This window comes from Podarcis liolepis (assembly GCF_965112155.1).
Source record: "Podarcis liolepis genome assembly, chromosome: 17".
In the NCBI taxonomy this organism is placed as follows: domain Eukaryota; kingdom Metazoa; phylum Chordata; class Lepidosauria; order Squamata; family Lacertidae; genus Podarcis; species Podarcis liolepis.
Window position 1 is genome coordinate 28831408 of NC_139571.1, and position 21266 is coordinate 28852673.

Here is a 21266-nt window from a genome sequence, read left to right on the forward strand (position 1 = left end):
TTTCAAATAATGTCAAAGAAATCCATGGAATTATGAACAGCCTGAAGTTAGTTGCCGTTGGCCCAATTTATCATTATGGGGGCGGGGGTCATCTGTTAGTTACTTCTGAGTAGCCGGAGCTGGAGGAGACTCTTGAGAGTCCCATGGACTGCAAGAAGATCAAACCTATCCATTCTTAAGGAAATCAGCCCTGAGTGCTCACTGGAAGGACACATCCTGAAGCTGAGGCTCCAATACTTTGGCCACCTCATGAGAAGAGAAGACTCCCTGGAAAAGACCCTGATGTTGGGAAAGATTGAGGGCACAAGGAGAAGGGGATGACAGAGGACGAGATGGTTGGACAGTGTTCTCGAAGCTACCAGCATGAGTTTGACCAAACTGCAGGAGGCAGTGGAAGACAGGAGTGCCTGGCGTGCTCTGGTCCATGGGGTCATGAAGAGTCAGACACGACTAAACAACAACAACAGCCATACATAAGATTGTGGTGTTAAACCTGCCTCTTCTCAAAGCTGCTTTAAAAAATAAAATTGGGAGAAGGTTACATGCAACTGCTTACAATACCACTATTATGTGAAAAGGTACTCTCTCTTGTCTGCCCTGAATGTGTTTTAGGCACACCTGTAGGATTCCTTATGGTGATTTCACAGGATTTGACGCTCTGTGGTGGATCAATGAGTGAAGAGTGTACCAGTGTTCCAATGACACGCTGTTGCCAGAATAGCCCCCACTTGCTTCAGTGTTGCATTTTGAGGTGTTAATGTAGCGTTCTGAGAGTAGCACAGGAAATGGAAATGGATACAAAGGAACATGAGTGTTACACACAACCCAGTCTCTGAACACTGAAAGATCCCAAAGGTTCTCCGCATATCTTGGGTTTTGCTTCCTTCAAATGAAGGTCACTGGAAACAGTGGTGTCTTTGTGATATATCATTTATTTACACGTACACAACATACCCTCCAACATTTCTCCAATTTTCTAATTTCGTCCTATTTTCTAATTTAATAATAATAATTTTATCTGGCTCAATTGCCCTAGCCCCTGTGGGCAGCTTCCAACATATATAAAAACATAATAAAGCATTAAATAACTTTCCTATACAGGGCTGCCTTCAAATGTATTCTAAAAGTTGTGTAATTACTTATTTTCTTGGTTCGGGGGGCACATAATTCCTTACCCTCCAACATGCTTTTGATGAAAATAGAGATGTCCTAAGGAAAAGCGGGACATTCCGGGATCAAATCAGAAACCGGGACGGCTTCTGTAAATCTGGGGCTGTCCTTGGAAAACAGGGACACTTGGGTGGAATCTAGACACATATAAAAATCCTGTGAAAATGCTTTTTTAAAAAAAGTTTTAAAAATATATATTGAATTTGCCATAAGCTCACCATCGCCATCTAGTGTCACATTTGTACAATGCACGTAAACACACACTTAAAACGTTATATTTGCAGATGTATAGCTGAGTCCTGGGGGGGTGGGGTCTGATATACAGGCTGAGCAAAAGATGACGTTTCAGGCATTAACACTCCAACAGGTCTTGCTCCTCCATTGGAGTGTGGGGACAGCAACACCCAAAGCCATAGCTTTGGGTCCAGCACAGAAAGCAAATCAAGCTTGTGCCTCTCTGCATTGTGATTCAATTGCCAGCTTTATTGTTCTTACACTCACCATTGAATTCGAACATATTTAATGCCTGACTCCTATAAATGGATAACGATGGCACCACGCATGCCTTCCTAGGGAGAGCAAGCAGGGAACCACCGCCCATGTTTCATGCTGCCACTCAACACACACCTCTTGTGTGAGGGCGCATGTTGAGAAGGGCCACCGAGGACAAACAGGGTAAATATAAATATAAATAAAATAAAATAAATATATCATATACTCACACCTGTTTTCTTATTCCCCTGCCTGCCCTGCAGTGGGCTGTTTTTACATGTGTTTTTCTTTTTCTTTTTTGAGTAGAACCACATGGTTATTGTTATTGTTATTATTAACCAGTGTTTGATTTTAATCATGCCTGTTCTGCAAAGTAACACAAAGTGGCTCACACACAAAAAAACAATTCAGTGCAACACAAGATAAACTCCAGCCTAAGCAAAAACAATTCACAGCAAAATACACAGCAAGAGAAAGGAATTGCAAGGCTCAGTTAATTGTAAGAAAGTAAAAATAAATAAAAGTAAAAGTAGTTTGTGTCATGCTTTGGGGATCACTTATGGGTGTGTGCCCAGCAGGTGTACCTCTCTGTCTGCCCTCTGTCTGTTGGCACTGCCCCCAGCGATATGCCCCCCCCTCCCTAAGCTTCTAGCCAGTGCTGCTCTGAGATCTGGTACAACGCTGGTTCTGGGAAGAAGCCATCCCTGGAGTCTCTCTCGGTTCCTAGGCAGCTGCCTTTGCCTTTCTGCCTCAGTGGTTGGGGTTGAAGAAGAGACAAGCTCTGCAGAAGAGGCCGAATGAAAACACACAGAGGAGAAGTCTGATCTGCTGCTGTCCTCTCCTTCCCACCCGAAGGAATATTATGGTGCATCCTTTTCACTCTCGGGCATCATTTCACCTGTACAGAAAAACAAGTAGAACAGGGAGACTTAATTATTCAAGCTAGGATTAAACTAAAGATGATAAGCGTGAAGGCATTGCTTAGGGGAGGCTGCAAGTTCGGGCTCAGAGGGACCTACAGCTCACCAGCTCTTGTCTGACCACAACGCCCATCAAACCCAGGCTTGAGGGCAGGTACCAAAAGATTCCAACTGCGAAACGACTCTGCCCCTGTGGAGATGGCAATCTGGAAACAGTGGCTCATGTTCTTCTTTCCTGACCCCTTTATAAAGATCTGAGGAATGAGATCATCACCCCACTCTTACTTACCATCCCAGGCCGCCCACATTGTCCTTTCTTTTATCAGATCAAAATGATCAGACAACAGCAAAGGCTGCTAGGTTTATCAAGGGTGCAATGAGATTAAGGGCCACTATCTGAACAGTAATCTTGGTCATTTGATTGCCCTTTTTACCCATTGTTGTCTTTTAAATTGTATATGCTGTTTGTTTTATGTTGCTATGGTCGTTGGCTAATGCGAATAAAGTTTATCTATCTATCTATGTAACCCAGGCATCAAGGATGATGGGAATTGTAGGCAGATTACATTGGGAGGGTGACATCTTTCCCATCCCTGCTGCAGGTCTTTTATTAGAAAGAAGATCCGCCCTCCCATTATACTGAAATTTTGATGTAGTTCTAGGGGCAGTTACAGTATATTAAAAGGTGCATTTTGTAACATGGGGATCAGTGGAAACTCTTTTCCTATTGCTCTCTCTCTGTGTGTGTGTGTGTGTGTGTGTGTAAGTACACACATGTTGGGAGCCCCCAGTCTGTATATATGTGTATATTTTGCAGCTGGGGGGAAAGGGTTAAACATCTCCTCCCCTATACACTGCAGTCCTGATGAAAATTGCCCCAACACTTGCTTTTGTGGGGGGGAATAACTTTTATTGGGAATGATAATAATAATAATAATAATAATAATAATAATAATAATAATAATAATAATTTTAGTATTTATATCCCCCCATCTGGCAGGGTTTCCCCAGCCACAAACAAGGATTATGGGAATAATAAGTGATACAAATAAGCAGATCAAGTTTTCTCGTGTCATTTCTATATTCTATTCAATTCAATCTTTATTACGGTCCAGAGACCCAACAGATCATTACAAAGCAATACACAATTTAGACAGCCTACTATATTGCAAAAACAGCACAATAAATTTGCAGTAAGCCCTCCACCCTGGTTGATTAAGAGAAAACAGCAATGCTGATGTGACTGCTAGCAGCTCATTCAGTTTCACATGTAGTTAGGCTCTCAAATGCAATGAAGCTTCATAAAAAAAATATATCCCTATGTGTAAATGTCAACCTTTTGCCTCCCCTGTTTAATTCTGGGTGTCTTGTTGAATCCTTGCTGCATAAGCACAGCTCGCTGAAGTCCAAGCAGACCTTAAATCCCAACCGCACGAGTAAACAATCATGTTATTCTCTTAGTTTGACATTGTCCTTTCCCATTTCCCAATTATGGACTGGAAACTGCTGTTTACCAGGCAATAATATTTGCTTAGGTAGCACAGTGTAATCTACTTTGAAGGCCACCAGGCCTCCAAGCTCTTGTGCAGAGAGCGGCCGTTCCCATTATCTACTATCAAACTCTGTTTTAAGTGGAGTTGGAGTGCTGAACCTGGAACCTTCCAAGCTAAGTATATGTTCTGGCCTTGTCTCTCGAGTCTGACAGCATTACCTCTATTTGGAAAGAAGCCTTGCAATGCTTCTGGCACCTCTCTGAGTATCTGAAGCTTGTAGATCTGCTGGTATATCTTCTCCGCTATGTCTTCTGCCTGGAAAGATGAAACAACGGCAAGCATCAGGCTACCTTTGGGCAGAAAAGGGTGCAGGTTTCTCTGCTCTGACGTGAGATCTCTTTTCTCCTGCTTTGAGTGGGGAATCTTTTTCAGCCTGAGGGCCACATTGCCTCAGAGACAACCTTCCAGGGGCCAATAGTGGGTGGGGCAGCAGATGGGTCTGCAGGAGTGCGCCTTTGGGGGTGAAGTCAAACAGTTGAGCTAGCAGCACTGAAATGACCTTCTCAGGGTGCAAGCCTGGGCCGGATGCTAAGACCTCATGCTTGCTGATGTGGTCCAAAGGAAAGCAGAGCAAAACATGGGCTGGAGGAGTTGCTGGAAGGAGATGTACAAGGCGCCATCTAACCATCTTAGGGACTCCATTCTGGATTTGTGTAGGGTTTACTCCTTAACCTTTTCTTCTACCAAAGATATCCTGCAAGGCAGCAGAAGACCAGAGTTTTCCTTCTCCTAGATCAGTCTTCCTCAACCTCAGCCCCCCAGATGTTTTTGGCCTACAACTCCTATGATCCCTAGCTAGCAGGAACAGTGGTCAGGGATGCTGGGAATTGTGGTCTCAAAACACCTGGAGGGCCGAGGTTGGGGAAGCCTGTCCTAGATGCCCCCCCCCCCGGTGGACGAGACTCACGTGTTCCTCACTTCCCTCTACAGCACATGCAGAAACCACTTTCTTGACCGCTGGACCAACTATTGGTCTCATCTACTCAATCTGCCAGAGAATGTGTTCACATGCAGGGGAAGTCCCTAACTCACTGATGATTTGAGACCTTTTAGCTATCCTCACCTGGTTTAGCCAGCCACTCAAATCTGGTTTCCGAGATGTGGCCACTGTCGCATTCTAGGAGCCACAGGTAAGAGTTGAGTGCAGGGTGGGGACCAAAAGTGGACATTGTACCCCAGAAGAAGGCGTGTCACCCACCAGAGGTACTGCCCCTCCCCTAACACCTACAGTCCAGCCACCAGTGGCACCATCTTGCGCCCACGACTGCGGATACCCAGGGCCCAACTGATGTCTTGGTGGTAAAGCAGTTTCTGATGTTTTGAAGCCTATCTTGGTAGCTCACCTTATCCGCCATTATCTCATTGGCCTTCCCCAGGTGGGAAAACACTAGGAGGATCCCAGCCTCTCTTATCCTTAGCTCAGGATTATAAATGGCCCGCAAAGATGTCTCCAGAAAGGTTCTCTTCTGATCTTCTGTGAAGATGTTTCTGAACAGCTAAAATCAAAAGTGTCCACATTTTAAAGATAGCGTGGCAGAAGTACATGTACAGTGGTGCCTCGCAAGACGAAAAGAATCCGTTCGGTGATTCTCTTCGTCTAGCGGTTTTTTTGTCTTGCGAAGCAAGGCCATTGACGGATTAGCAGATTAGCGCTATTAGCGGCTTTTAGCGGTTTATCTGCTGATTGGATCAGCTGATAAGCAGCTTAGCGGCTTAGAAAAAAGGGGGGGAACCAGCAGGAACTCGCAAGACATTGTCGTCTTGCGAAGCAAGCCCATAGGAAATTCGTTTTGCGAAGCACCTCCAAAACGGAAAACTCTTTCGTCTAGCGAGTTTTCCGTCTTGCGAGGCATTCGTCTTGCGGGGCACCACTGTGTATATATGTGTATATATGTCTATGTATATATATGTGTGTGTGTGTGCATTTGAATGGAACATGTGGAGATCTATAACAAAAGTTACAGTGTCTTCTTTTCCTAAGGCCCCTCCAAATGGGTGTCATTGTGGTTGTATTCTGCGACATATTATTCTTGACAAGGGAGGTGGGTTTATTCTGCTATAGCTTGCTCTGCGATGCTTCCTCAGTACAACCACATGATTGCTGTCAAGCAACAAAAGCAGGACAACAAGAAACCAGGACAGTTGTGGTATAGAAAGCTAGGGAATTTCAGCAAGACATTGTGGGGTGTGCACTGACTGGAAATGAGCAGTGTGACACCCCAAAACTTTTGCAGTTGCAAACAGTCCTTCAAGCGGGTATGTGTGACCACCCCAATAGCTTCATGAGCACAAATAATCATGAATGGAAAGGCTCTCTGGAGGGATCTGGTGTCCCTCACAGGAGTCCTGTGAAGGGCTCCACCCAACTGGAATTAGGAGCTGTGTAGCACTGGTTGGGCTTGAGCAGGGAAGAGTATCATGAGAAGAAAGGAAGAAAAAGACATACTTCTTTCTTTCCCCACCCCCATCCTCGGGAGAACTTACCCCATTCTTCCAAATAAGTCTGAAGAGCTTTGGTTTAAGGATGGCTGCTACTTTCAAATCTGAGTATATTATTGCTCAAGCTTGTAAGGGTGGAGTAGGTTTCTAAAGTGTGGGGAAGGGATTAGGTGCCATGTTTCTATTTCAGGCAGGCTAACTTTCTTTCCCTTTCTTCCCTCCCCACAACCAGAACCCAAAAAACCTGGTGGGCCCTGGGTGCTACTAAGCATGCCCAGTCAAAATGAAGTCTCCCTCTCTCCCTCTCAGGTTGTAAACAGATACATTTCTACATATCTAGAGAGTCCCTCAAGTGTGCGTAAACCATCGTCTTGTCCATGGTGGCCCCATTTTGCTGCCAAAGTGGTAGACAGGGGTCAGGGTTTCCCAAACTTGAACCTCCACCTGTTTTGAATAAAATTTTTTATTATTATTATTATTATTATTATTATTATTATTATTATTATTATTATTATTTTGGACTACAGTTCCCATCATTCCTGCTAATGAGGGGTGGTGGGAATTATAGTCCAAAATGGCGGGTACCCAAGTTTGGGAAACTATGGCATAGGGCCACCAAGATCGTTCTTGAAAGGAATGGTGCTGTGGTCAGAGGGCTCTGTTACCAGCACCACCAATACTGAGAGCTTTCCCACACTTTGGCTTTTCCTGAGCATAGAAAGCATCGGTCTGAGTGGTCTTCTGCTTGTCCTATGCTTTCTTAGAGTGGGTCCAAGTGGTTTCCCATTGCCCTGTAGCTTTCCCATGGAAAACCCACACTTTAGCGATGAATCAGGGCAAATATCAATCACCGAAAACTTGATTGATGTTTGTTCCGACTCAGCTCCAAAGAGCGGGTTTTCCCCAGGGGAAAGTAGAAGTATGGATGAGCCTCTTCTACACCAGCCTAATTCTGGGAAAGCCTGAGGCATTTCCATTGGGTGTGAACTTGTCCATATTTAATGCTGCCTCAGAGGTATATTCTTACCTCACCCACCCTGCAGGAATCCACGTAAGCCAGCATTTTCTGGTCTTCATAACTGTGGCACCACAGTTCTTCAGCCTCACTCACGCTCAGCCCTGACAGGGAGACAGCAGAAGTACCTCTGTTTCTGTCTATGTAATGGGTCTTTTTGACATTACGACCTGGGATCTTTCTGTCCCCTTCGGAAGATAACTGCTATCTGTGCAAGGATTTGTGAGGTATCCTAAGATTTCCCCACAAGGGGATTTGTCCAATCCCATTTGTTCCTGCAGTGGTCCGAAGCAAGACTTGAGAAATAAAGATTTGCATCTGGGTTAGGAGAAGGTATGTCAAATACTTTGTGGCCTTAATTGCTATGCTTATGTTTATATATGGAGTGTGGCCTATGGGAGAAGATGAGGACAGCATGAAACACAACAGTGAGCAGGCTGCCAGGTTTTTGGAGTTTTTTGTGTGGTGGTTTTTTTTTTTTCTTCAGGTATCAGCTTTCTTGTGGAAGAATTAATATGTGAAAAGAAGGGAGATCGTTTCTCAGTTAAGTCCTAATCCCTGTGGGATACTTTGCCCTCTGGGATCTATACAAGTTAAGGGAAACTAGAACAAGTTAAGAGAAACGAGAACAATGACACCTTTCAGCATGCGTGAGGAGATTAGCTCAATGCTACAGTGCTGAATGGGACACGGGTAGCGCTGTGGTCTAAACCACAGAGCCTAGGACTTGCCAATCAGAAGGTCGGAGGTTCGAATCCCCACGACGGGGTGAGCTCCCATTACTCGGTCCCTGCTCCTGCCAACCTAGCAGTTCAAAAGCACGTCAAGTGCAAGTGGATAAATAGGTACCGCTCTGGCAGGAAGGTAAACGGCGTTTCTGTGCGCTGCTCTGGTTTCGCCAGAAGTGGCTTAGTTATGCTGGCCACATGACCCGGAAGCTGTCTGTGGACAAACGCCGGCTCCCTCAGCCTACAGAGCGAGATGAGCGCCGCAACCCCAGAGTCGTCCGCGACTGGACCTAACGGTGAGGGGTACCTTTACCTTTACAGTGCTGAAACAATAAGCCTGGAAAGAGTTTATAAGATGTGATAAGCATGAATTGCCCTACCTTAAGCACAGGTAGGTGAAGGTAGGATAGGTAAAGTGGGGGGGGGAGGCTTAGGGTCAGAAACAGGTCCTACTATTAAGAAGAGTGAGGGGGTCACCAAGGCAACTGGTAGTGGGTGTCATGAAACTGCTAGGTATTTAATTTACCGCAACTTGTGCTTTTAACTCCTAGGAAGATAGAGTTGTGGGATTTTCAATCTCTAGTGTCAAAATAATTTGAGTAGCCTTGACTAGGTTAGTGTGTGTGTAAAATTTGCACACCACCCTTCGCCTGTCGATCTCAAGGCAGTTCACAACATAAAATTGCAACACACACAACACTTATGATTTATAACAAATTTGTGATATTAAAATGCCCATGGTTCAGATGCACCTCCAACTCGCTTTGAAACATCTTGAGGAGATACATCCTTAATGGAAAATGTTCTAAAGGGATGAGACACTGTATATGGATTTCCATGACACTGTATTATCAGTTGTTGGAAGCAATATGTGGCCTCCCAACAAGGGGCTGCTGGTCTCATGTTTTCAAACCAACTTACCCATCTGATCGAGCAGCAGCTCATAAAGGCAGCTGATAGTCAACCTGGCCTGGTTGCTCACATCTTCCATCGTATCTGTGATACAGATTCCAAACTGTGCCACGTGGTGTCCCAAGGCAGGAAGCTCACTGGACTTCTGCAGGGACAGAAGACAACAGAGATCTCCAACCATATTTTGTGGTCTGCTTCTCCCCTTGTTTCAACTGATCTCTACTCTTCACATCCTCAGTCCAGTATATCTGAAAGAGCGTCTCCACCCCCATCATTCTACCTGGACACTGGGGTCCAGCGCCGAGGGCCTTCTGGTGGTTCCCTTGCTGCGAGAAGCCAAGTTACAGGGAACCAGGCAGAGGGCCTTCTCGGTAGTGGCACCCGCCCTGTGGAACACCCTCCCACCAGATGTCAAAGAGAACTACCAGACTTTTAGAAGACATCTGAAGGCAGCCCTGTTTAGGGAAGCTTTTAATTTTTGATGCATTGCCTTATTTTAATATTTTGTTGGAAGCCACCCAGAGTGGCTGGGGAAGCCCAGCCAGATGGTGGGGTATAAATATTATTATTATTATTATTATTATTATTATTATTATTATTATTACCCTAGCCTGTGGGGAAGACAGGTCCTTAGAAGGAATCCTTTCTGTGGACACATTCCCATGAACATGGAGAAGGGGAAATGACAGGTTGGACCCGCTTCGCCTAGTACTTATAATAATATAATAATCATTTTATTATTTGTACCCTGCTCATCTGACTGGGTTGCCCCAGCCACTGTGGATGACTTCCAACAAATATAAAAGCATAATAAAACATCAAACTTGGGGCTGCCATATTGAGCCAGGTTCTGGGGGTACTCACGTTGAAATCTGGCAGCAGAAGAGCATGTCGCAACACAGTGGTGCTGCAGAGGACAGACCTATATCTCTCTTGGGGATCGTTGGAATGAATCCAGAAGTTGATGTGCTGAGGAAGGAAGCAGAAGCTCAGAATGACTGCAGCACCTGAACTGAGACTTACACACCACACATTGACAACTGTGGCCCCACAAACATCTCTTCTTCCCCTCTGTCCTGTCATTTGATCATGAAAAATTCCAAATGGACTCTGCATTCGTCAAGCTGATGCTGGTCTGTTGCATCCCTTAAGCCAGGCATGTCCAAAGTCCATTTCGGGGGCTAATCCGGTCAGCCCCTGTGGCAGTTCATTTCCTGGGGTAAAATCCTAAAAAACCCTAAAAAAGCTTAACAACTTTGGTTGGCCCTTTGGTCGGACCTCACAGCCCTTCACTTCATCAAATCTGGCCCTCTTTGAAAAAAGTTTGGACACCACTGTGACTTAAGCCATGTTTCTATACTGTTGCCTGGCGGGTGATGCTGCTGACTCAAAGAATGCCTACTACGATGAAAACTATATTCCCATGAGATGTATTTACATGAAACATTGTTTATTGTGTTCTCTCTCTCTCTCTCTCTCTCTCTCTCTCTCTCTCTCTCTCTGGGATTTATGTGAACAATGAACAGCTGGCTATAAATACATTAAGCAAATATTCATAAATGCTTTCCCTGCCAGACTCTCCATCATATAAATGGCAATATAAAGTGCCACTCTCTTTCCATTTAACCCACTCACCTTCAAAATAAACATCAGGTGGCTTGTAGTTGGAACCTCAGACAGTAAGCCCTTCAGCATGACCTCCATTGTGTCTGCAGACGATTGGTAGAGAGCCTGAAGGGAAAGAGAGCAAAAGGCTAGTGCAGGGTTTTGCAAACTTGGGTTTTCAGCTGTTTTTGGACTACAGCCCCCATCCTCCCTAGCTATCAGGACCAGTTGTCAGGGACGATGGAAACTGTAGTCCAAAAAAGAGCTGGAGACCCGAGTTTGGGAAACCCTGGGCTCATGTGTAGAGCAGGAGTGGGGAACCTGTGTCCCTCTAGATGTTGCTGAACTTCAACTCCCATCATTCCCAGCCTGCATGAACAATGGCGAGGAATGATGGGAGTTGAAGTCCAACAAGATGATCTGGAGGACCATAGGTTAGCCACTTCTGGTGTAGAGGCTGAATTCCTTTGCCCGCTAACTAATAAGATGACAATCAGGCTGCCACTTCCTGAGGAGTACCCATGTTAAGTCTGTTGCAGGGGAAACAACAGAGTCCTGTGGCTTTTGTGGACCAGAGTTCCACTTCATCAGATACTTGAAAGGTTGTCCTCAGTTGTCAGGTAAGAACATAAGATGCGTTCTGATGGAGCTGACCAAAGGTCCACCTAGTCTGGCATCCTCTTCCCAACCAAATGCCTATGGGAAGCCCACAAGAAGGACCTTAGTGTAGCATTGTTCCTCCCAGAAACTGGTACTCAGAGGCACACTGCCTTCAGCAGTGGAGGTATAAGCCAGATCAGGGGTCAGCAAACCTTTTCAGCAGGAGGCCGGTCTACTGTCCCTCAGACCTTGTGGAGGGCCAGACTATATTTTTTGGGGGGGTGTGAACGAATTCCTATGGCCCACAAATAACCCAGAGACACATTTTAAATAAAAGCACACATTCTACTCATGTAAAAACACACTGATTCCCGGATTGTCCGCAGGCCAGATTTAGAAGGTGATTGGGCCGGATCCTGCCCCCTGGCCTTAGTTGCCTACCCATGACCTAGATGCAGTGGGCTCAAATGTCATGAGACGCAAAAAAAGAGAAGTCTGCAGCAGTTCAAGCTGAAAAATATACGCGGATAGGCTACAGAAAGCCATGTAGCTCAGCCTGTCCAAGGAAGACCCTTCTTTGGGAAGCAGATTCAGGATAACAAGATGGAATGTGTGATGTAGCCAAACAACTCCCCATCCTTATTTTTCTGATACTTACATCTGCCTACTGTAGCCCTGAGGGTGGATTGTCTCTCAGCAATATGAGCAAAACTAAAGGGAGCCAGAAAAAGAATATTCTCTTTCCCCAGTATTTATAAGAAATCCTGAATTTACCTGGCTGTGAGGATTTTCCAAATCTGTATCCATGTTAAAAATGCCATGGAGAGCCAGCCGCAAGATACCAGACAATTGCTCAGGATCAAATGGGGGCTTCATTTTGCTGGCAGGACCAAAGGAAAAGCAACTGGTTATTATGCTGGTTGGGAGGAGGGGCTGTGAAATAGAGAAAAACGCAAATTCTGTTCTCCCTTCAAAAGTGGGGGGGGGGCACCTCTTTCCTCCATGGAGTCTTTTCCTCCATGTTCTCCTAAGTAAGCCAACAATGTCATGTAGATGCTGCGCATGCCTGGAAATGGCAAGTTTCAGCCCTCTCACCAGAGATCATGATGCTCTGTCTGCAAATCCCACTGAGAATCAGAGAACTGTAGAAGTGGAAGGGACCCTGAGGATCATCTAGTCCAGGGGTAGTCAACCTTTTTATACCTACTGCCCACTAATGCATATTTCTTGATGGTAAAATTTCCTTACCGCTCATCAGTGCTCGATGGATGGAGGATTCAGCTTGTGCCGTAGAACCCCCTACTGCCCACCTAGAATCCTGAAACACCCACTAGTGGGCAGTAGGGACCAGGTTGACAACCCTTGGTCTAGTCCTTGAATGCAGGAATATGCAGCTATCCCATACAGGGATCGAACCTGCAACCTTGGCATTATCAGCACAGCGCTCTAACCAACTGAGCTATGTCCAAGAAAAAGGTACGTGGGGTTTTCTCCTTAATGAGAGCTATATGCTGAGCATCACTTTCCTGGCTGAGGATCCTGTAGATTGGAAGTGCCTGAAGTTTTCTCTGCCTGTCTCCTGCCCTGAGATAAGTTGCTGTGGTGTCATGGACTGGGGAAGGAGGAGGTTTGCAGAACCCGGATAAGCACAGCCCTGCCTTCAAGCATTCTAAATGAGGCACCCATGTTGCAGGTGCCAAAAAACGGATGCTCAGGACATCCCTAAGCAGCATTCTAAATCAACAGGATTTGTCTAGATTGGGAATATGAGCTATAGGAGAAAACTTTGGAATTACAAAGAAGAATTTAGAGTGGCGCCCTCAGAAGAAAGAGGAGGAGCAGACAAAACAAAGGGCTTGGGTGTAAGAAAAAAATAATTTATTCTAGTGCACATTTATAGTTTAAAGATTATCATCCAAGAGGAGACTGCAGCATAACCATAAAAAAGCAAGAAAAGGCATGGGAAAAACTGAACTGAATATCGTCAGTATAACAGTGATGGTACAAACCAAAAGAAGTCACAAGGGACACCGCCTGAAAGAGGAAGCAATGAAGAGAAGCATGTAGCCACATCAGTATCATACATTTAATGCACATTTGAAACACATGGGTTTCCCCAAACAGTAGTTTACTCCTCACAGAGCTACAATTCCCAGCACCCTTAACAACCAGAAACCCGTTTGGTTTTTAAAACAAACAGGAGGGAATCATAGAACTTTGTGTGAAGTGTAATTTGAGGGGGAGCCAAGGATTTCTGGGTTTATTCCAGCAATGGTGTGGGAGGTGAGAAATGCAACTGGGGGAAAAATCCCCCTTCCCCAATGATGCAGTTGAGAAATACCAGTGCTAGAGCCAGTCTGAATGTCATTGTCATAGGTTGACTTGGTACCTGAGGTTGTAGATCGTGAGCATTGAGCAGGACAGGAGGAACGATGGCACAGAGTGAACAGGCAGCGTTTCCATCACCATCTGGGAGTGTAGGACGAAAGGGGAGAGTCATTGCTGTGTAACAGTTTCCTCCCAGGTTCTATTACTCAGCTGCAGTGGTGTAGCAGGGGTTGCCAGCGCCCGGGGCCACGAGGAGTAGGGTGGGAGGGAAACAAATGGAATACGCATGTGCATTCAACTGCCTAACGGCATCTGCATCACCCAGGAGATCACAGTCACAGAGATAAGAAAATAAGAGTTGTTCCATTGTCTGGAGAGGTCACTTCCTGGTTTGCATGGAGAAACCATTTTCAATGGAGACCAGTGATGGAAGTAAACAGCTGCATCGAAGCAGCACCAGGTATTGAAATTTTGCACCCCCTAACAATCTTGCGCCCGGGGCAACTGCCTCTGTGGTCTCCTCATGCTACACCACAGCTCAGCTGTATTTGTGACATTCCCCCATCTAGTCGTCTTCCCCAAACCTCCAAGCCAACATTACACCATCAGGATATCATTATTGTTGTTGTTGTTGTTGTTGTTGTTGTTGTTGTTGTTGTTGTTGTTGTTGTTATTATTATTATTATTATTATTATTATTATTATTATTATTATTATTTACAATAGATTTGACCATCCTTTTCTAATATGGCTGCACACTTCTCTCCTTTCTGCCACAGCCACATCTCCTCCCTTCCCCAGGGTTCTTCTGTACTCCTCAACATTGAGTCCACCCCCCCCCCAATGCTTTAGCTGCCCATCTGCCCCACAGGATTCCTGGTGCCAGATATCTCACTTACCAGAAGTGCTTCCACCAATTCATTCTTCGTGTACGGGAGATCCAAGGTGTCCTTGACACTTTTCTGCGCAGCCATGCAACTAGCAGAAATGGCACGGAGGAAGCTAATTTTCTCCTCATTGTTCTCCAGGATACTCTGGAAAATATTATTCATTCAAGCTGCCCCTACTCCTATGTGGGAACGGCAACAAAGTCTTGCAGCGCAGAGCGACACTGTCCAGCATTCCCACCACCCCACTCCATTCCATTCCCCTTCTCCCATTTTCCATTTCCTCCACCACAAATCTCAGTCATCATTCCATGGCCACTGAGCATGCTGTGTCCTTACTGGGCTGTTTTTTGAGTAGGGGGAACCCCTTAGGGCAGGCTCCCTCAAACTCGGCCCTCCAGATGTTTTGAGACTACAATTCCCATCATCCCTGACCACTGGTCCTGCCAGCTAGGGATGGGATTTGTAGGTCAAAAACATCTGGAGGGCCGAGTTTGAGGAAGCCTGCTTTACGGTGTGTGTTGTTGTTTTTTTTGTAAAACTTTTTTTGTACTTTGGTAAATGTTGGAGCTAACTTCTGTGTGGATGCTGCTGTTTTGGCTATGTAAACTATGGCAATCACAACCTGAACCAGGAGGTGCTGGCATGGTAAGCAACAGCTGCCACCTGACCACCCAACAGCTGAGTTGCTGTTACTCAATTCTGACCAAACTAAGCTTCCTAGAGCAAAATAAACACCAGGAGGCTTAGCTTGGTCAGAATCCAGTATAAATGAGGGACGAGGGTGGCGCTGTGGGTTAAACCACAGAGCCTAGGACTTGCCGATCAGAAGGTCGGCGGTTTGAATCCCCGTGATGGGGTGAGCTCCCATTGCTCGGTCCCTGCTCCTGCCAACCTAGCAGTTCAAAAGCACGTCAAAGTGCAAGTAGATAAATAGGTACTGCTCCAGCGGGAAGGTAAACGGCATTTCCGTGCGCTGCTCTGGTTCACCAGAAGCAGCTTCGTCATGCTGGCCACATGACCCGGAAGCTGTACGCCGGCTCCCTCGGCCAGTAAAGCGAGATGAGTGCCGCAACCCCAGAGTTGGTAGAGCAGAGCTTTCCAAAATTTTCATGTTGGCGGCACACCTTTTAGACATGCATCACTTTATGACACAGTAATTCAGTTTCACTAGCAAACCAGAGCTTAAACTAACCCCTTTCCAGCCCCATGAGGAGTGTGAGGAATGTTCACACAACACACCTGCCCACTGCAGCCGACAAAGCAACATGTTGCGACACACAACTTGGAAAGCTCTACACTAGAGGGCTGTGAAAATGTTTGCCATGGGCTTTTTAGACTTGTCTACCCATGTACTACCTGAAACCAAAGGGGTGCTTTGGTTGCCAGATGCGATCCCCTAACACCCCCCAAGTTCTCCTACCGCCTCACTATAAACCCTGTCCTTTGATACATTGCATTTCCACAATATATAATGAGAAGGAGAGCCTGCAATAAAATATTGCACTGTATTCTCACCTCCTAATGGGAGTGCTCTTCCTAATGGAGCTAGCCATGCCTTCTCCAGCAAGCTGTTCTGTCTCCACCTTGAGTTACTGCCCTCCCCACCTTGCCAAGCTCTCAGCATTCCTGGGTTACTGGGCATAACCTGAAATTCTCAGAGTCCCCCTGAGAATGTGTAGACATCCCCTTCCTTTTTTAGCGGCTCCATTTCAGCTGCAGTGTTGTTGGCACTGAGCTCCTGGAGTCACTATCAGAGAGAGTAGCAATATGTCTGGACAGCGTATCCTTGTTTCAATTTTTTGCTTAGCTACATTTTATGCAGCCCTCAAGACTCAACTTCAACTTCTACCAGTCCCAGCAAGCATAGTCAATGGCCAGGAAATATAGTTCAGCAACATTTGGGGGGACCAAAGCTTCCCAATATCTGTCTTAGGTTCACCACTTCACCACTGAGCTTCACCACCACTTCACCACTTTCACAGTTTCTTAAGGGTTCTGGGATATTTCTGATGCAAGGGATGGGTTGATGGGAAATGAAAACAGTATTTTATCCTGGTGGTCTTTCTTACTGGTAAGTTTTTATTAACTCCATGAAGTTGTCACCCTTAAGAAATTCTCAGGATTCTTTGGGAGAAAGCCACGATTGTTAAAGTGGTTTAAGAGTACTGCTCTTTAGTGTTCAAATGGAGCTAACAAGAATTTGGGTTTTCCCCAGATTGCTATTTTTTCTGATATATCACTGAAGAGCAGGTTTTCCCTTGGAAAGGAGCAGGACAAGGAGAAAACTCCCTGGACCCATGATGAGAAAGTGTGGGTCAAGTGGGAAACTGCCAGGACTTGTGCTTTATAAGCACACCACATGCAGAAGTGTGGATGAACTCTGTATTTATATATATAAAACTGAGATCAATAATTGCAGTTACCTGTCTATGACAGTTGTGTACATTTTACAATTTTGTGTGTGTTCTGTAAGCTGCCCAGAGTGGCTGGGGAAAGCTAGCCAGGCAGGTGGGATATACATAATAAAATGATCATCATCATCATCATCATTCAGTGCATGGTGTGGGAGTGACCATGTGCTCAGGATCCTGCAAAAACAAGTTTTGCTGCAAAAGCAGGCAGGCAGGCAGGCAGGAAGGAAGGAAGGAAGGGGAAGTTTGTACCTGTTCTTCACAATTAGGTGTTTCCATCATATTAACGATGATGTCAAGATCTGATAAGTTCCCCATATCTGAATAGATCGATGGCATCGACTGGATTGTAGATTCCAAGGTACTGAATGACGAACCTACAGCAAAAGATTTGGTAGAAGCAGATTAGTGGGCCTTTTTAGTGGGTACTCCTAGAGTACCAGAACCTCTCTCTTTTTTTGCTGCCCAGGGCAGTCATTTTAGGTTGGCACCCACAGCACTCATGTCAAAACAGCACTGGAAAACCAGTATAACCAGTATTTCCATACTTCATCAAAAAGGGGTGCAGCCATGGCCGGATTTAGGTTTTATGAGGCCCTTTATATATCCAGCTGTTCTTTGTCAGCAACAAATTGTTGCGATTTTTTATTTTCATTCATGTTTTTCTTTTTCTTTTCTTTTTACCACTTTTTAAATAAATGAAATTCTTGTAATAAATGAAGAAGAAGAAGAAGAAGAAGAAGAAGAAGAAGAAGAAGAAGAAGAAGAGGAGGAGCAGGAGGAAGAAGAAGAAGAAGAATAAGTATAGATATTTAATTTCTCCCTGCCCATTGGGAACAGAGCCATTTGGTGCCATCATTGCAATGGAAAAACCCCTTGCAACCAGGCCCCACCCCTCCGCCTCAGTCTTTGTGACTGACCCAATTCACCAGATTCTTGGCTTTTGTCTGAACAACCCACTTTATCCCCCCCCCGGCACCTCCTTACCTTTAGTACCCCCAATTGTACTTGTGCTCTCTGGGGTGGTGCTCACAAGTACTAGGGAGTTGTGGGTTGTCAGGGCACGGACATCGAGCCGATCAACATTGGGTTGCTTCTTCTCCATTACTGGGTCTTGCTTCTCTTGTAGTGGTTTAAGGCTTTGGGGGCTGGTCTTGCAGTTCCCACAGCAGTCCCAGAGCAGCCTTCTGTTTCCCCCATCCCCTACCGAAACATCCCTGTGTGCTCTGCAAAGGCGAAACCTCCAGGATTTGGAAGGCCCTTTCTTCTGATCCTTGGATTCAGGGCCCACAGCTTGCATCCTGTGGTAGGCCGTGCATGGCCTGCCCTTGGGAAGGGTCTCCAAGGAAACATCAGGATCTCTCTCGGGAGCACTTACACTTTCCTCTTCCGCTGGAGCAGCATTGGTGTCCCTACTTGAAAGGAGGGCCCGCAGTCTTCCCAACCTTGAACAGAGTGGGGGAAAGCTGAGGAACAGGGCTTGTGGCGCCACCTTATTTTACTGAGCTTAGTCTACCTTAGCCCTCTAGGATGGGGAACCGGTGGCCCTTCATAAGATGTTTGACCGCCAGCTCCATCCAGTACACAGACTGAGACTATTCCTGCCTGCAGACTGTCTCACCAGAGTGGACTACTGCAACACGCTCTACGTGGGGCTACCTTTGAAGTTGACTCAGAAACTGAAATTCATCCAGAAAGCGGCAGCTAGACTGGTGACTGGGAATGACCGGCGACACCATATAACACCGGTCCTGAGAGACCTGCATTGGCTCCCAGTACAGTGGTACCTTGGGTTAAGTACTTAATTCATTCCGGAGGTCTGTTCTTAACCTGAAACCATTCTTAACCTGAAGCACCACTTTAGCCTATGGGGCCTCCTGCTGCTGTTGTGCCACTGGAGCACAATTTCTGTTCTCATCCTGAAGCAAAGAGGTACCACTAGTGGTACCTCTGGTTACAAATTGAATTCGTTCCGGAGGTCCATTCTTAACATGAAACTGTTCTTAACCTGAGGCGCGCTTTCGCTAATGGGACCTCCTGCTGCTGCCACGCCGCTGCTGCACAACTTCCGCTTGCATTCCGGGGCAAAGTTTGCTTCCAGGTGCACGTACTTCCGGGTTAGCGGAGCTTGTTACCCGAAGCATTCACAAGGAGGACGGTACGTAACCAGAGGTATTACTGTACAGTGGTGCCTCTGGTTGTGAAAGGGATCTATTCCAGAGCCCTGTTCACAACCTGAGCAGAACGCAACCCGTGTCTGCGCATGTGCGAGTCGCGATTCGCCACTTCTGCGCATGCGCGTGACATCTTTTTGAGTGTCTGTGCATGCGCAAGCATCGAAACCCGGAACTAACCCTTTCCGGAACTTCCGGGTCGCCGCAGGACGCAACCTCAGAACGCTCAACCTGAAGCAAACGCAACACGAGGTAAGACTGTACTTGAACCCTTCAAGATAGGTCTATCTTTAGAACTGCTCTGAACTATAGCAGGCCTGGCTCATGTTATTTGGTTGTCTGAGGGAGTTTGGCAAAAGCCAGTTGGACTAGCAGCTGAATCTGAGGACAGCAGAGTAGTGTAGGGGATGCATAATATGTACGCCTCTCACGCAGCAACTGGGGAATGGCAGGGAGGCTGCCGTGGCTGCTCCCTGGCACCTGCCACCTAAGGCAATTTCCGCACTCTGCCCTATGGTAGGACCGTTCCAAATGTATAGTGTTAGAACCAGAGTACAGAGCTGCTAAGAAATCCTACTTACATCTCTGAATATCGAATTCCCCCCTGTCACATTCACTCTCTTCAGGAAGTGTTGTCCAGAGGCTTCTTAATCACCTGGTCAAGGTCTAGAAAACAAAAGTATTTTCAGACTGAACAAATCGCTGCCACCAGCCAAATCAGGAACAAATGCAACCCCCATGTTCCCCCTATAGGTGATCCGACATGAACACACAATCCCCATGTACATCATTTCAAACTGATTTTTTAGCATGGCACCAACTACACTTTACAACTCTCTGTCTATTGATATCTGGCAGGTGTCTCTTATTCCTCTTTCTCTCTCTTTTAACCTGTTTTCTATTCTTTTTTCTTTTTCTTTATCTCCTCCCCTTTTTGTGGTTTTTATTGTAATCTAGATAGAAGTCTTAGTTTAGTTAAAAAAGGGTAAAGATATTAAGCTTTGTATTTTTCTCTATAAACAATAATTTATTTATTTAAGATACCTGGCAGGTGTCTTCACTATACTCTTTCCGGGGCTTACTTAACATTCTTTTTATTTAGGCAAACCGATCCAGATATTTAGTAGTTTCATGTGTTCTAATTTGTTTTTAGCTCATTGTTGATTTTAATGAGTTGTTGAATGTTTTTTCTTATAAGGCTATTTTTAGCTGCTTTTAATCGACAAATTTACTTTTCCATAAACCGCTTTGAGGTTATATTATGATCAAGCAGTATGTAATTATTTTCCCCAAATAAACAATTTCCTACTGATGTGACAAGTCAGTCCCAGGCACACACATGTTCTGTGCGTTACGATCATTGGACCTTGTCTCAGTTATCCCCTTTGCTCTTCACCCTAATCTGTTCCTCTAGGCCACAGGCATGGCCAGACTTGGGACTACAACTACCATCATCCCTAACTAACAGGACCAGTGGTCAGGGATGATGGGAATTGTAGTCCCAAAACATCTGGAGGGCCAAGTTTGGCCATGTCTGTTCTACTGGCTCCTCAATAGGAGCTCAGCTTTGGGGAGAGTCCAGTATCAGCAGGTGATAAGACCTTCTTTACAGTTTGCGGAGTTTTCTAGATATGCACCACCTCAATCTCCTGTCCTATTAGTACACCATAGTGCGAGACTCAAAATATAGCAGTTAGGGGGGAGAGAAATGCTAACAAAATGGGAGAAAAAAAGCACCAAGCACTTACTCTCATAAAAGACCTCTGGTTATCTGACAGGTGAGCCAGCAGGGGGAAATGTCACAATGGAGGACATGTGACAGTTACCTTAGCAACCTGGGCATTGTTTTTCTTAATATTACCCTGGCCTTCTTTTTATTCATTAAGCCTGCTATGTATTGCGCCTGTGTTTTCTTTCAGTTTGGCCTTGATTTGCACCTGCACCTGCTATGCCTAGGCACCTGGGATTCTCACCCCCTCCCATTCATACCTGGGGTCCCATTACGTGCTCCTTCTGGCAATGTGCATAAA

The 21266-nt window shown here is 45.7% G+C and overlaps 1 protein-coding gene across 4 annotated transcripts; it reads right to left on the minus strand.

Annotated features, from left to right (window-relative positions):
• Positions 1-914: 914 nt before the first annotated feature.
• LOC310696220 (maestro heat-like repeat-containing protein family member 7) lies at positions 915-21005 on the minus strand. 4 transcript variants are annotated; one of them, XM_083481480.1, is made up of 14 exons: positions 20985-21005; positions 19818-19902; positions 18050-18507; positions 17315-17439; positions 14661-14795; positions 13824-13903; positions 12209-12314; positions 10865-10960; positions 10094-10198; positions 9239-9374; positions 7602-7693; positions 5479-5631; positions 4294-4390; positions 915-2560 (listed from the first exon to the last, which is right to left on the minus strand). In XM_083481480.1, coding segments are annotated over exons 2-14 (1623 nt in total). In that variant the 5' UTR covers positions 19820-19902; positions 20985-21005; the 3' UTR covers positions 915-2522. The 4 variants fall into 4 exon arrangements, 3 of the variants coding, with proteins under 3 accessions (XP_083337606.1, XP_083337608.1, XP_083337607.1); XM_083481482.1 differs by lacking the exon at positions 20985-21005 and adding an exon at positions 20847-20864; XM_083481481.1 differs by lacking the exon at positions 20985-21005 and adding an exon at positions 20281-20559.
• Positions 21006-21266: the final 261 nt, after the last annotated feature.

Bases quoted from the DNA above. Each gene is read 5' to 3' on its own strand.
- LOC310696220 (XM_083481480.1), bottom strand. The intron at 14,796-17,314 runs GTACAAACTTCC...AATATTTTCCAG, and splicing joins CACCTAATTGTGAAGAACAG to AGTATCCTGGAGAACAATGA. The intron at 10,961-12,208 runs GTAAATTCAGGA...CTTTCCCTTCAG, and splicing joins TGGAAAATCCTCACAGCCAG to GCTCTCTACCAATCGTCTGC.